At 48.2% G+C, this 14,769-nt stretch overlaps 4 protein-coding genes across 4 annotated transcripts; 1 reads left to right on the forward strand and 3 right to left on the reverse strand.

The window, feature by feature from the left end:
• Window positions 1-148: 148 nt before the first annotated feature.
• On the reverse strand, window positions 149-6,951 carry VFPPC_16706 (nonribosomal peptide synthase GliP2; the record flags this gene model as incomplete). The annotated part of the gene is made up of 4 exons (XM_018294459.1): window positions 149-2,689; window positions 2,747-2,836; window positions 2,892-6,280; window positions 6,345-6,951. The coding sequence occupies 4 exons, from the start codon at window positions 6,949-6,951 to the stop codon at window positions 149-151; spliced, it is 6,627 nt and encodes a 2,208-aa protein (XP_018138929.1).
• Window positions 6,952-9,490: 2,539 nt separating this feature from the next.
• On the reverse strand, window positions 9,491-10,958 carry VFPPC_02137 (aminotransferase GliI; the record flags this gene model as incomplete). The annotated part of the gene is made up of 3 exons (XM_018281836.1): window positions 9,491-10,006; window positions 10,058-10,500; window positions 10,571-10,958. The coding sequence occupies 3 exons, from the start codon at window positions 10,956-10,958 to the stop codon at window positions 9,491-9,493; spliced, it is 1,347 nt and encodes a 448-aa protein (XP_018138931.1).
• Window positions 10,959-11,472: 514 nt separating this feature from the next.
• Window positions 11,473-12,503, forward strand: VFPPC_13212 (methyltransferase; the record flags this gene model as incomplete). The annotated part of the gene is made up of 4 exons (XM_018290989.1): window positions 11,473-11,674; window positions 11,726-11,792; window positions 11,854-12,321; window positions 12,380-12,503. The coding sequence occupies 4 exons, from the start codon at window positions 11,473-11,475 to the stop codon at window positions 12,501-12,503; spliced, it is 861 nt and encodes a 286-aa protein (XP_018138932.1).
• A 777-nt stretch (window positions 12,504-13,280) lies between these two features.
• VFPPC_13213 (hypothetical protein) lies at window positions 13,281-13,894 on the reverse strand (the record flags this gene model as incomplete). The annotated part of the gene is made up of 3 exons (XM_018290990.1): window positions 13,281-13,330; window positions 13,388-13,600; window positions 13,660-13,894. 3 exons carry the CDS (start codon window positions 13,892-13,894, stop codon window positions 13,281-13,283), a joined length of 498 nt encoding a protein of 165 aa, XP_018138933.1.
• Window positions 13,895-14,769: the final 875 nt, after the last annotated feature.

The following is a 14,769-nucleotide window of genomic DNA, read 5'->3' on the forward strand; positions in this document are numbered from 1 at the left end:
ACTTGCTGATGGGCTTTTTGTCTTAATGAAATGATAATTGCAGGTGACTATATACAAAACTTTTGTAGGGAATGCATGACATGCGATTAACAACGTGGTCAACATCAATGCCCAGCTCAGAATACATAGCAAATACTTCCAAACGACTTTAAAGAAGGACCAGCTCAGCGAGCTTCAGAGGTGTTCTTCCCACAAAGATAGAACGCACAGGCAAATCGATTCCAAGCCTCCGCATTCGATGCCGCAACGACATGACGGCCATGGAATCCGCACCAGCAGAGAAGAACGAACCATTATTCGACAGAGACTTGGACGTCGGCCCTAGACAAGCTGACATCTCACTTCTAATTGTGTCTGCCATCTCATCCACAGATATCGAGTACGAAGATTCGCTGGACCGGGGCGATCCAGTTCCCGAACTCGACGGCGGACTACCCTCCGCTGAGTCGAGCTCCGAAACCTTGAGATCAGCAAGTTGATCGTGCAAGTCGGAGAGGGAACACTCGTCCGCCATGGCATTGAGGATAACACCCAGGGCTTTTTCGACAATGTCCATAGAACTAGGAGGGATGTAGCTCGTGTCATGCTCCAGGTGGATCGACCACCTATCCTTTGCTAGCTCAAACCACTCCATCATGAGCGGGAACTTGGACCCGTTGGCAAACTGAGGAGATGATGAGACTTGGCAGCCTGGTATCTGTAGCCAATTGTCAAGACCGCTGCTGCGAGTGTGGAATGTAACCATGCATTCGAACAGGGGATGGTGAAGATGTCCATTTGGGAATCCATGTACACCTAGGACGTCGCTGAAAGAAATGGCATGTGCTAGAGCCTTCAGGGCCGAGTTGCGTACTTCAACCAATACTGTGCTGATCTTGGTCTGATGCTGATTCGAAAGCCTCGGTAGCCGTACTCGGATGGGGAGCCGATCCAAAAATTGACCCAGGGCTTCTTCGTCTTTGAGCGTTGACCGATTGGCATTCGGGGCACCGAGAACAATATCGTGTTCTCCGGAGAGCCAGTGGAGGAGCAGCGCAGCAACCGCCAGGGCCATTTGGTGATGTGTGATGCCGAGTCTCCTCACGCACTTATTCAGGGACGTTACGACCTGGCCACTACACTCGACGCTTCGAGAAGAACCTTGGAAGGTGGCCAAGGGGGACGGTAGAAACGAACGACGCAGGAGTGATGGTCTGTGGTCATTGTAGCTGTGGCCGCTGAGGTAGTTTCTCCAGAAGGACTTTTCCTCAAGAGAGGGACGTTGGGTCCATTTAGGAGATTCCAGGTGCTGTGGCCTGTCGTGTTGTGTTACAGTTCCTCCAGCTAGGGCAACGCTCGTGAGTCTCAGCAGGTTTTGCAATGTGCCGAGATCAGCAACGGCGTGAGAGGTTACAATCATAAGTTGACACTTGGTATTTGATGATTGTGTAGACTCGCCGTTGGCGGCTCGGACCAAGTGAACGCGGATGAGAGTATCCTGCTCAAGATCAAACCGGTAGTTGACTTCAGCTTCCAGGTCGAGATGAGTAACTTGACGCACTTTTGGGGGAACATCTGAAATGACTCTCTTGGGCCCATTCGCTCCCTCTGCCATGTGGCAAGAAAGAACAGGGTCTGACGCAAGCGCCGTGTTGAGAGAATTCGTCAAGTTGTCCGGATCAACTTTGCCACTGACATGCAGAACACAGGCAATGTTGAAAGTCGTAACAGTTGTAGCGACTTGATACTGAAACCAAACTTGCCGCTCCAGCTCCGTAAGACTTTCGGGAGGGAGTTTCTCATTCACTTCAGCAATGCCGTCTGAAGTCGTGCCATGTAATAGTCGTTGGATGGCATCGCACTGTCCGCGGAATGAAGGAGAGACAACAAGATCGCGCACCCTAACCTTTTTTGAGAATGCGGCTGTGAGTCTCGTCGCAAGAAGCATGAGCAATATTGAATGGCCGCCAAGACGGAAAAAATCGTCATCGTCTTCAAGACTCTTCTCCGGTCCCAGTCGAAGCACCTGACGCCATTGCTCGGCGAGTTTATCAGAAATGCCATTCCCCAACGAATTTCGAAACCCACCGTCCGGAGAGGGTAGAGTAGTAGTATACAGTGCTTCCAAAGCTTTAGAGTCGACCTTTCCATTAGGCGTCTTTGGAAGCTGCGCCAGAGGAACTATCGCACTCGGTATCCAGGGCGTAGAGAGCATCTCGCCTAGTCTTTCGCGAATAGTAGCTGCCTTCTTGGAAGTATCTGAAGCTTCCTGCTGTTTGTCGCAAGTAATGTATGCCACCAGTGTTCCGTTGACTGCAATGGCGGCGCAGTGTGATATACCTCCGCATGACATGATCGCGCATTCCACTCCTGCTAGCTCGACGCGAAAACCCCGTATCTTGGCAACTCGATCTATTCTTCCATGATACGTCAGTCGTCCGTCTTTTCCTTGAGTTCCGTAATCTCGTGTGCGAAACATGTGCTCGTCCGTATGCCACGGGTCAGGTAGGATTTGTTGCGCCGACTTGTCCGGGTCGTTGATGTATCCTCGCAAAACTTGCTTGCCAGCCAGGTAGATTTCTCCCCGTTCTCCGCAAGGGACATGCTTTTTGTCTTCGTCGAGTATGTAAATGCGTACAGTTTCTAAAGGGGCGCCTATTGTGAGGGTATCTCCGGGGATCATTCGCCCAAAGGAGGCCAAGACGGAACACTAACGCGGATTAGGCAATGCAATAGAAATAGAAATCTGTTGCTATTCGATACGAACCTCGGCAGGGCCATAAGCATTGTAAAGAAGCACCCGAGAGGCAAACTTTTCGATGAGGGCGTTTGTCACCGCCTCTCCCGTAGAGATGATCTGTAATATCAGCTGTTAGAAAACGCAGCCATACGCACTCCAACTAAAAGCTCACCATGTCTATGTTGCAAAGTTCATCAGCATCCATTGCCACCAACGCAGATGGAGTTGCCATGACGGTATTCACCTTCAAAAGATGGGCGTACGGGTCGACAGGATCTCGAAGCACAAGTGTAGCTCCATGGAGAAACGTAGAAAATATCTCCACGTTACAAGCATCAAAAGCCGGTGACATGAATTGAGCAATGCGCCGCTCGGGAGACGCATAAACGCTTGCTTCCAAGTTGCTTTGACATGTCAATAGCCCACGATTGGAAATTGGAATACCCTTTGGTGTACCTGTGGAGCCTGATGTAAAGACGACGACAAAGTCAGAGCCGGGAGACGCTGTGTCCGGGAGTCTCTCCAAGTTGTCCTCGCATGAGAACCCTGGTATTATGTTATCCACGATCAGAACCTTCAATGTTGAAAGCTTGGGAGCTTCATGTTTCTGTGTCTCTTGAGACACCAGCATTGCAGATGCACCGCTCTTTTCACAAACTGCTTCCCGTCGTTCCATGGGCCAATTTGGATCAATGGGTACAAATGTATCACCAGACTTGACGACGCCCAATAACGCCAGAATCCATTGTATGGTCCCGTCGCCGTAGATGGCAATGACGTTGCCGGATGAGTGTGCAAGTATATGATGTGCAATCGCGTTGGATAATTTGTCAATCTCGCCGTACGTGAGGGTCGTGCCTAAGCAGTCTTCCAAAGCCACAAGCTGGCTGAATTTATCAATGGATTGCTCCAAGACCTGTTTGACCGTGAGGTTATCAGGCTCTATTTGAACTTGTTTCGCCATCTGTATCACGCTTTCCTGAAGTTGGTTCAGCTTCATACAATCCTCTACAAGCGTCGCATGGAGAATAGCATGTAGTGAATACTGAAAATTCTCCCCGATTCGACGGACCGTCTTGTTCTCAAATTCACAATCGTCGTATAAGATTCGGAACTTGCCGTCTGAATCAACCAGCAGGCTTAGTGGGAAATCGCTGTTATCCAGAGACTCAACCCGAATTGGCTTGGTTCTGGGATGCTCATCATGCAGATTAGGCTGCAGGGCAACCAAATTCCGCATCTTGAAGCCAGTTCCGATCTGGTCGGAGCGCGCCCAGGCATATTTGCCTACCGCGGCAAGGTCGTCCATCGCTCTTTGAAGCAGACTCACAATGGTCTCGTCCCCAATAAACCTAAAGACTAGTGGGAGAGTTGATATGTACGAACCAACTGCGTTTTCGTGATTGGGGATGGCGCCTCGGCTTGAGAATACTGATCCAACGACAACAGTGGGATTCATCTCGAGAACACTCAGTGCCATTGCCCACGCCGTCATGTAGAGACAAGCAACTGAGACTCCGTTTTGCTGTGCGAATTGTATAGCCTCGTATTTGCCCACTGAGGCTTCGAATGTGGCGACGGCAGTGGCTTTGGGATCGCGTGAGTCGCCTTTGCTACCAGTCTCGATGACTTCTTCATGGGTGTCGAGTCCGTCTAAATAATCATGAAAGAAGTTTCTAACTTCCTGGTCCTTGGTAATCTGGATGTCAATGAGCCCAAGGTTCGTGTCAATTGCAGATACACTGTGCGGTATTGACAACCCCAACGCTGCCCTTTCGACATTGCCGAGTATAAGCTCTAGGGAGCAACCATCCATTAGGCTATGATGAATTGTGAGTACAACTGTAAGAGCCTCTTCCTCACCCGTGGGCGATACACTGTCATGGGGAACGTTCGAAATCTCTGTCTCTACTCCGTATCTGAAAAAGTCCAGAGAGCATCCGAGACCAATAGACAAGCTGGTTGACTCAACAGCTTTTCGATATTCAACATGAGAATCGTAGTTCCAAGTCCCTGGCTTTCTAAAGGGGCACCTGTGGACAACCTGCACACCAGATCCAATGGCCAGAGACACTTCAGTTCTGAAAATTGGCTCAGACTGCCAGACTACTCGCCAGGCTCGTTCCATTGCGACTGACTGAGAGTTCGTATAGGCTAGTTTGATTTGGTTCACATATTTTGAGTCATCCATCAATGTAGGCAACGCCAGTTCAAGTTGAAAGCTGGTTAATGGCCCGACATCGAAGCTGTCTCCGTCCAGCCCTAAAAATTCGCGGGTCTGCTCGCGAAGGCTTGGTAGCATTCCTACAGTAGTTGGATCCCTGGTAGCCTCGATAGTCGCTGAATCTAACGAGGGCAAAATTGAAGCGTGGTGCGATATGGAGGAGAATGTTTGATGCTTGAAAATGTCTCTCACAGAGCTTTGGACCCCAAAGCGGCGAAGAACAGAGACAAATTTCAACGCGAGGAGCGACGATCCTCCCAGCTCATTGAACGATTCACCACCACGTAGTGTCTTCAGTTTCTCAGGTCTGAATTCAAACACCTCCGAGGCCGCCTCTAGCACTCTTTCAAGCTTGAACTGATGATTGAAACTCGACTGGTCAAGTCCAGCGTGTTCTGGATGTGTTGACGCCTCCCCCTTTTCCGCAATCTCGTTTGCCTGACCCTCAGCGCTGGCATTAAGTACGGCAAGCAGCTGTTGTGTCTGTATCTTTCCATTCGGTGACAATGGAATAGAATCGGTGGCTTTGATCATGAATGGTATGAAGTATGAACACATGCTTTCGTTGGCTTTGGAGAGAAGAGTCGCAATGTCGACACTCGACGGCGTTATGACCGCAATGATACCGTTCTCCGTCCACACCGCGTGAGCTGTTCTAACTCCAAGTGGTTGCCCGACCCGGAGTAATCCATCCTCAACATCTTGATCAAGATTCACAAGAAATCCACTATTCTTGACTGTTCGATCTCTGCGTCCTCGGAACTCGATAACTCGGTCGCCAGACGGGCCTTGGACCCATCGACCATAGTCTCCAGTTCGATACACCCGAAGTCCATTCCAAGTTATGAAGCTTTCGTTTGTCTTTTCTTCATTCTTGAAATAGCCATTTGAAAGACCATCACCTCCGATGATGATTTCTCCATCAACGTATGCCTCGTTTATTGCTGTAAGGTTGTCACGTAAGAGCCAGCAAGGACTCTGTCTCATGAATCCACCGATTAAGAAAGGATTAATCTTTCCAGTCTTTGGATCTCGTTCGACCTTTTGCACGCATCCTAGGGCCGTTGTTTCAGTACCTCCGTATGCGGCCAGCACCCTCACTCCGGCGTCAACCCATGCGCCAAAGAGGTCCGGCGATGCCGTTTCGCCTCCGACGAGAATTGTATGTATCCTGGAATACATATCCTTACCTGTGGAGGGAGTTGGAAGCATTGCCAGCAAGGACGGCGTGGCTGCCAAGACAGTACATGACGGTGCGCTCTGGTAGATATCTTCTGCTTCTGATGGGACTATAGTTCCGCCGTTGCCCAAAACCGAGAACAACATGCACGTACAAGCTATGGTAGGTGAGTAAATGCTCATAAAAACATGGGGTCTATAGAAGGGGATTGTTTAGCTTACCATCGAATCCAACTGATAATATATGAAGTAGTCTGTCTCCAGGGACAATGCCCATGTTTACAGGACTTGTTCTGGAGTACACACACAACGATTTGTGCGATATCTTGACACCCTTGGGCCGGCCCGTGCTCCCGCTAGTGAAGATAATACATGCTGTATCTTCTGGTTGAATATGGAAACCCTCTGGAAGTTGACTTTCTTCCGCAGGAGATGTGGGAAGGGCCAACAGGTTAAAAATTTGACATTCCCCTTGAGGAGGGTGAAAGGCTTCTGGCGTAGTGTTGACCACGACTGGTCTCTCGACGAGGTTGTAAACATAATTGATGTTATCTTGTGACCACCTTCTGCGGTCTATGGGAACAAAGGAGGCTCCAGCCTTAAGAATTGAGAGAATTGCGACAAGATTGAAACTGCCGTGACTGGTTATGAGAAGAACTATTGAGCCCCTTGTAACTCCGAGCCGCTGGAGGTCACCTGCCACTGTGGACGATGATGTGTCAAGCTGTCGGTATGACAGACACCCTTCTGCGTGATCAACAGCAATGTTGTCTGGCCATTTCTGGACTGTTTGATAGAACAAGTCGCACAAATTGGTAGGGTTCGCCATGACTGATGGTGGACAAGGGTGGTGGAGGGAAGGGAACAGACCAATGCAGCAGGCTATGCGGAGTTCAAATGATGAAATTCGAGCCACAAATTGAGTTATGTCTTGCAAATCCTGGCAGAATCTCTAGAATTACTATGATTGGTGCCAATATACAGATTTCTATGTCCATATCGGTAGCCGTCACCTATGTTTCGGTGACCGACATGACAAGAGTGTAAGCCATGCAGGGAGCTTGTTGAGCAAGTTTGTGGCACATTACAAGGCCCTATTCGTCAAAGTTCTGTCGGCGTCGTCGTTTCCAGACGTAGAAACTCTGTCTGTCTCATCGGCCAGAATGAAGTTGCCCCATACCTCAGAATGAACATCTCAACGACAGCAAACGATGCAATGATGCATCCGACACACCTACAGGTTGCTACGTCTGGATACGTGGTTGGCTCGATTTTCGTATCGTTTCTTCTATACAAACTAGTCATTGGAATTTGGACAGTGTTCAGTACTCTCAGCAAGGGTCCCAAGGTGAGAGAAATGATGTTTCTTGGGAGATAGTGTTCTCCAATATCTTTAGGGCTTGACGCTAAATATTATCGAGCAGGTGCCCAGCCTGTCAAAGAATTTATACGGCTTGAAAGATCTTCCATGTCTGCCATTCAAGTTTCCAAATGGTCAAGGCACAGAAAAATTCTTCGACGGTAGAAGATCTGCCAAAGCGTGGCGAAAGATATACGGGCCAACGTATAGTATCTGGTCAGGCTTTAAACGGGAAGTGTGAGTGTACAGCAGTCACTGGTTAACTGGGACCAGACTAAAGACTTATTCATCGAGTACAGGATTTTGACCAAGCCGGAAGACGTAAAGGCGTTCTATAAAGACTCTCATACCCACATTAAAGCCACAGACAATAATGCTGGATGGCTCTTTGCCGAGCTTTTGGGATCTTGTGTCGGATTGGTCAGTCAACAACGATGGCGACGAGTTAGAAAACCATTTGACTGCCATTTCACACGACCCGTGTCCCATACAAGGGTAAAGGCATTCCATGACGAGGCGACTCATTTCCTGAACAATTTGAACCCAACCAGGGATGATATCATTGTTAATGCAACGAATGACTTGAAATATTGTCCCTTCTTTATCGTCGCTAGAATTTTCTTTGGAAAGCTTGATACAGAGCAGCAGAATGAATTGCAGGAACTAGGCGCGCTCAGAGAGCATCTCTTTCGAGACACATTCATGGGAGGTATCAATCGGTACTCCATCGCCAAGTACCTCCCTGGGTCTGCGATGCCGCGGCTTAGAGAGTTTCAAACCCGGTGGAAGGCATTTGCTAAACACGCATGCACAACGGCAGCCGCCCAAAATGGGTGTGCCATCATTCCCTTGTGGGAGTCTGTGGAAAGAGGCCAACTGTCCATGGACGAAGTACGTTTCCTGGGTTTACAATTACGATTCGTGGCTGACGTGATATAGCTGCTTCAAACGCTAGATGAATGCATGTTTGCAAATCTAGATGTTACAACGCACGCAGTAGCTTGGACGGTCCTCACGATTTCTCAGCACAAGGACATTCAAGAAAAGTTATTTGCTGAGATCCTCGAACGCGCTGGCTCAAATACTGCCGAAGAACAATATGAAGCATATATTCGGCAAGATGACACATTGCTGGCCGCTTGTGTGTTTGAATCCTCCCGGCTACACCCAATACTGCGTGAGTAAACATCTCGTTCCTTTGACGAATGGCCGTTATACTGAACTTGTACAACAGCGTTTTCGAACCCAGAAGCAGCTAAAGATGATAAAATGCTTGATCGTTACATGATACCTAAGCATGTTCGTACATAGACCCTTCGTGGTATTAGTGTCTTCAAGGCTAATGCCCGGACAGACGGACGTCATCGTAGACGCTTATGCGATCAACGTCGACAATCCGTACTGGGATGAACCCTTTAAGTTTGACCCATACAGGCATATAGGGAGGAAAGATCAGGTAACTCAATTCCGTCTTCGGGAAGTTCGACGTTCTAGACTGACTGGTTTGCGTTGCTCACAGGCCCAACGATACAACATGTGGAGATTTGGGTTCGGGCCTCGACAATGCCTAGGCAAGTACATTGCCGACATCATTCTTCGCATTATTCTAGTGGAACTTCTGAGAGAGTATGTGTTGCAGATAGTATCGGGTACCGGCGATGCGGAACACAATCTCCAAGAAGACAGTTGGATCGGCTTGCCGAACAGCATGGTAAGGTTGATTCCGAGGCATCATGCATGCAAAAGCGCTGGTACCGTTTAGTGTAGCTGAATTAGTTTATTTTGATCAAAACATCTCTGATAATTTATGTGAAGTTTTCCAGATCATCGCAACTTCCAAGCTCGAGAGACATGTTACGAGTGCTAGATCATTAAAGCGGGAGCCAGAGCGGCTGCCGAAATAGCAAGTACCAAATACTGAAATTGCTATTCAGGAATTATTGTTCTTCGCTAAGAGGTTTCGGCATCTCATTTTAGACCTAGACAACAAGACGAATCCATTAAGAGACTAAGTACTAAGCATTCTCCAACAACTCGCAACTGCGGCGCCCCAAATAGTCCGAGTCTCGGGGAACTTGAATCTATTTTTATAGCCCATAGCCTCTTCAATCCGGCCAAGACCGTCCATAAATATATCCTGGGGCAAGGCAAATGTAATTCGGAACCAGCCTGGCTGTGGCTCCGTATAATCTGCGCCGCTGCCCACCAATGCCCCCTTCGCTGCACACGCCTTGACGATGGCCGCTTCTTCGGCTTCGGCATTGCATGACTGTGACAATCTAATCCAGATGTATAGTCCAGCTACTGGCTTATAGTATGTGAGTCCATGAAATTCTGCGAATCGTATTGCAATCTCCGCAGCTTTGCGTAGTCGATGGAGATTAAGCTCTACGAGTCTTGTAAGTACTCGTAGGTCTTGCAAGATTGGGGTCATCATCACTGTCGCAACATTACAGAGTTTGGCGTTATTCAGAATGGCTTGCGACATTCGTAGTTGTTTATTGGACTGCGTGACGAGGAATCCCTGTAATGATGTCAGTAATTCTCACCGGCTGGCAAAGCAGAAGTGTCGTACCAATCTGAGACCACTACTTCCAATGTCTTTGCTGATACTGTAGAGTAGATGGACTCGAGAGCTCGATACTCCAAGTGCATTCAAATCTCTAGATAGAACAGAGACGAATTGATTGGCGGGTGACTCAAAGTGATATGCCAAGCTGGACGCTGTGCTTTCCACAACGCCAAATGTCGACAATGCATAAATCTCGTCTGAAACAAAGTGTAGGTTTGCTTCCTCACAGTACCGGAGAAGGGCATCCAGAACATGGGTAGGACAGATGTGCCCGGATGGGTTGTGAGGATTGCAAAAGAGAATTCCTTTGACAGGGCGACCAGACTCGGCGACTGCTGTTCGATAAGCATCAACAACTGCGTCAGCAGAGTTGTTGGCTTTGAAGGGAATATAAACTGGAATTAACTTGACACCGTTCCTTAGGACAGCAGATACATGGAAGCTACCTATTCACATCGGAAAACATGTCAGCCGATTCAAAATGTGTTCCGTCTGGGAAATGTAGTCTCAACACACCCCACATTGGAGCAGTCACCAGGATACCATCACCATCATCACATATGTCGTTGAGCAGAGTATCAAGCACTGAGCTACACCCTGCTCCGGTAACGATATGTTCCGGCAATACTGGGACCTTTGGCGAGAAGAAGCAATTGACAAATCCCGATATGGCTCCGAGTAATCCTTTTGTTCCTCCCATTCCACTCGCGTATGACAGATGTCTCTCAGCTAGGTCATATCCGCAATTTCTTTTTAGAAGTTTTAGTATCTCAGGACGTATGAGCCAGTTTTCTGCCGTGGCTAGGTCGACTTTTGACGTGCTACTTGAGCCTTGCCGCTGCAGCTGCCTCTTGAACTGGTGCATGAACCACGCATTGTTGTTTTTCGCACGCCGTGATAGCATAATGGCTTGTAGTAGATACTAGGAGTTTGAAGTAGCGAATAATACTTCAATTTCGTGCCGTTGAAGGTAGAGTAGTATGAGTTGCAAGACTTTCCTGTGCCACTGACAAGCGTCTTCCCTACAAAGCTCATAGGATTAAACTCGGCACGAATACACTCGTCCCGAGTCTTCCAGCCTAATCTGACGCAAGCCAATTGATTGAACCTGTGGCTCTTACATGACTGGTCGCGCCTGTGTAATGGAAGCCGAAGCCGGGTTTTGACGGCCGACTGCAACGTCCTCGGTCACCGACAACAGCCACGAAAATTTGCTGGCAATACCAGCAATTCTAGTAAGTGTCTCTCAGTTTCTCCTTAGGTAATTTCTCACACACCTAAAAGCAGGAAAACAGGTCACACAAACATTTTGTCTCCATAAGAACCCTTCAAACATATTGGTCCATGTGACAGAGGAAAGATCCTCACGAGACGGCGCGATCAAAGCCAGCACTTTCTAAGTCACCAAGGAGACGACCATGGCTAATTCAACTCTCGATGAGAACTCTAGCAGCCTGGATGAGTCCAGGCAGGCTTACATGCTGCCACACAGCCAGCGTGAGATTGAGCGAATGAAGAACCAGCATGAATGGGTGAAGGCAGCATTTGGCGGCTTGATCAAAGCTCCCGTCGATTATGAGCAAAAAAATCAGAGCATACTCGACTCAGCAACTGCAGATGGTGAGCCCGACGTTGTCTGGTCGTATCGTCTTTCTTTCTGATAGATTGTAGGCACGTGGCTCTGTGACACCGGCACCATGTTCCCACCAGAAACCGAATTAGTTGGTTTCGACATTGCGTGAGTTGCAAAGGCAATTACCCATGTGAAAGACCATTTACTGAGGTATGCCGCTATGCAGGCCAGAGCTTTACCCGCCAGCAGATCTACTACCTCCCAATGTCGAGCTTGTGGTGGGTGACCTACTCCAAAGTCTCCCCGAGAAGTGGGCGAAGCACTTTGATCTGGTACACCAAAGATTTGTATTCCCAGGGTTTCCCGCTGAAGCCATCGATGAATTCGTGGATAAGTTGATGGAGTGTGTTAAACCCGGCGGTTGGATTCAATTTGTCGAACCAGTCGCAAATGAGAACGTTTCCGGCCCAGGCCCGTCTGCCTTTGCAATTTTACATCAACTTGCGAATACATTCATGAAATCCCCAAATCCAAAAAACGTGATTCTGGAAAAACTTGAGAGCGCAGGGTTCATAAATGTGAACATGGAGACACTGGATATTGTCGTTGGAAAATACCAGAGCAACAAAGAGTTGGATGCCCGGGGTCGAAAGAACATGCGAGCTACCATCAACAACATGCTGGCCTTTACAAAGTATTTTCATTCACCTCAACAACTGATAAGATGCTGTAACTAATCCATTGCTGTATAGTGCGAACGATCTGGGTTTGTCGGACACGGATTGGGAGACGTTGAGGGATCGTTTTGACGAGGACATGTCCACGTATCGCACTGCGGTGCGCCACGTCATAATTTGGGCGCAGAGACCATTGTGAACTGCTTATACTAGGAATAGTGTTGTTTAGTATCTGAATTCAATCATCTTTGTACATATTACAGTTCATTTAGCCATGCGGTCTTCGAGCGCTGGTCCCCTACACTTGCCCCGACAGATCTGAATGCAGGCTTACCAACCTGGGCAGTGTCGTAAATCCCTGGAGCTACTCGAAATCGTATTCCAGCTTTGGCCAAGCCAAGTCCTCAAACAATTACTCTTGTTTATCAAAGAATTCATCTATTCTTTCGTGCGTCATGCTTGATGTTGCCAAACCAAGCCGCGGCAAACGTTACAGTTAAGTTCTTGTTTGTGTATTGTACCTGTGCCAAAATTTGACGTAATGCTCGTGCCATTAAAGCAGAGGTAATTAGTAGAGCAAGTATCCCGTAACTCTCAAGTCCATGTGTATATGAAACGGGTCGCATTCAATCCTCAAGCCACTCGGCATCTGAGTGCATATTCTAGCAGTGTCAAATGCTGTCATACACATTTACTAGACATCACAAGGTGTCTGCTGCATATTCAATCAATTGAAGTCTCAATTACTCATATTCAATGTTATCTCGGCAGATGTTGAATCTGCAAGGCGCTACTTTTGCACGGCAGCTGAATAGAAAGTTCCTGCACCTCAAAATTGACCCCTTACAAATCCGGCAACGTCCGACATGTCTCTGCCGCCTAATTCCTTAATCTTTTGTAGCAATAAGAATATGAAACCGCCAGTGCTTGTATTGAGCCGGGAATTGCACCACCGGCCCAGAAGATAAGCAGCCACCTATTCCTGCTTCTGCTCGCAAAGGGCCTTGGCACCAAGCAGAATCTGCTCTATAGTAAAATGTTAGTTTTCCACAGCCGTTTTATGTATGGACAGAGGACACGAACGTTGAGTATTGTCAGTAATGCCACAATCGGCAAGGCAGAGCTTAGATTCGTCCGTGAGTTTATCGAGATTGTTGCAAATGCAGTTCGTGAGAGTGTCACCACCGCATTCAATGCTCTCCGTAACGCTCGATGTGCAATAAATAGCGCACGATTCTGTGGACTCGTCGTCATCTGGATTAGTGCACAGGGCCTTTGCGCCGTCCAAAATCTGGTCTGACCGCCGAGTTAGTATTGCCTTGTTTGCTCAACGTAGATCTGGGGGTCATACGTACTCTGTTTGTCTTCATCGATACCACACCCGGTTACGCATTCACCAGCTTGCTCCTTGATGGTGTCGGCAGAGTCGCAGAAGCATTGTGCAAGATTTCCTTGGCATTCAGCGGTATCGGTGACGTCCTTGATGCATGGGATTGAGCAGTGAATCTGGTCAAGGGTTTGGCGGCGGGTGATGCTGGCTCCCTGGACGAGGGCAGCGATGGCAAGGACGGTGGCAGCGGCGAACTTCATGTTGACGAAGCGTTAATGTTGAGATGTAAGAGCAAGAGGCTATGATGCTGAGGTGTTGTGGATGATTCTGTAAAGCTGATGGCTTGAACTGAGTGATCAAAGCGCAGCCAAGGGAAAGACAATCTTCGTTTATAACCTTTTTCTTCGAATACTCGTGGTACAATCATCGGGAAGCAACTGAGGGTTCATAGGTGTTAGTATCCGTCACATCGAGCTGGGAAAACAGCTCACCCACTGCCCGTCGAAGCTTCGTATCACGACACACCAAGCCCATAGCTTAGAAATGGCAAAACGCCTGTCCGTTCCCTACCAAAATCAACATTGTCGTCTTTCAAACGACAACTTCGGTAACCGACCAGCCGTTTTCACGAATTGTCTCATCTCGGTACCAGCTATGCCACGGAAAAGGAGCCGTCATAATTCAAATGCAGTGTATTGTAATTACTGTAAAGTTTTCAGAAGTCTTCTGAGATGCCGTCACCGGCACTGGATGACAAGAGAATATGTTGTCTCTGTTGTTGTCAGTCCACGGCAGTTGTTCGACAGGGATAACGTGACAGAGAATCCTATTGGATGCCCAGTTTCGCGGCCGAGGATCCCAATTGGTCAGTTTGAGACTTTCCCATCCTTTTTTGGTATTACCGGCAGTTGTGAGATTATGATGGTGTAAGTGTTACGCTTCATACTAAGCTTGGTCGTTTTTGAGTAACAGTTTCTCTGCGGGGGTTGTTAATGAAGGTCACGAGAGACTGCTTTAATTTCCGGGTTGGGTTATCGTCGGCCGTTTGGGGTAAATTTATGAATGTGATGGTTGCCTCATACACTCTTCCTTGGGCAGACATGGCCTTCCTTGTGTATCGGCTTACATCGGCATC

This window comes from Pochonia chlamydosporia, chromosome 1 (genome assembly GCF_001653235.2).
Source record: "Pochonia chlamydosporia 170 chromosome 1, whole genome shotgun sequence".
In the NCBI taxonomy this organism is placed as follows: Eukaryota; Fungi; Ascomycota; class Sordariomycetes; order Hypocreales; family Clavicipitaceae; genus Pochonia; species Pochonia chlamydosporia.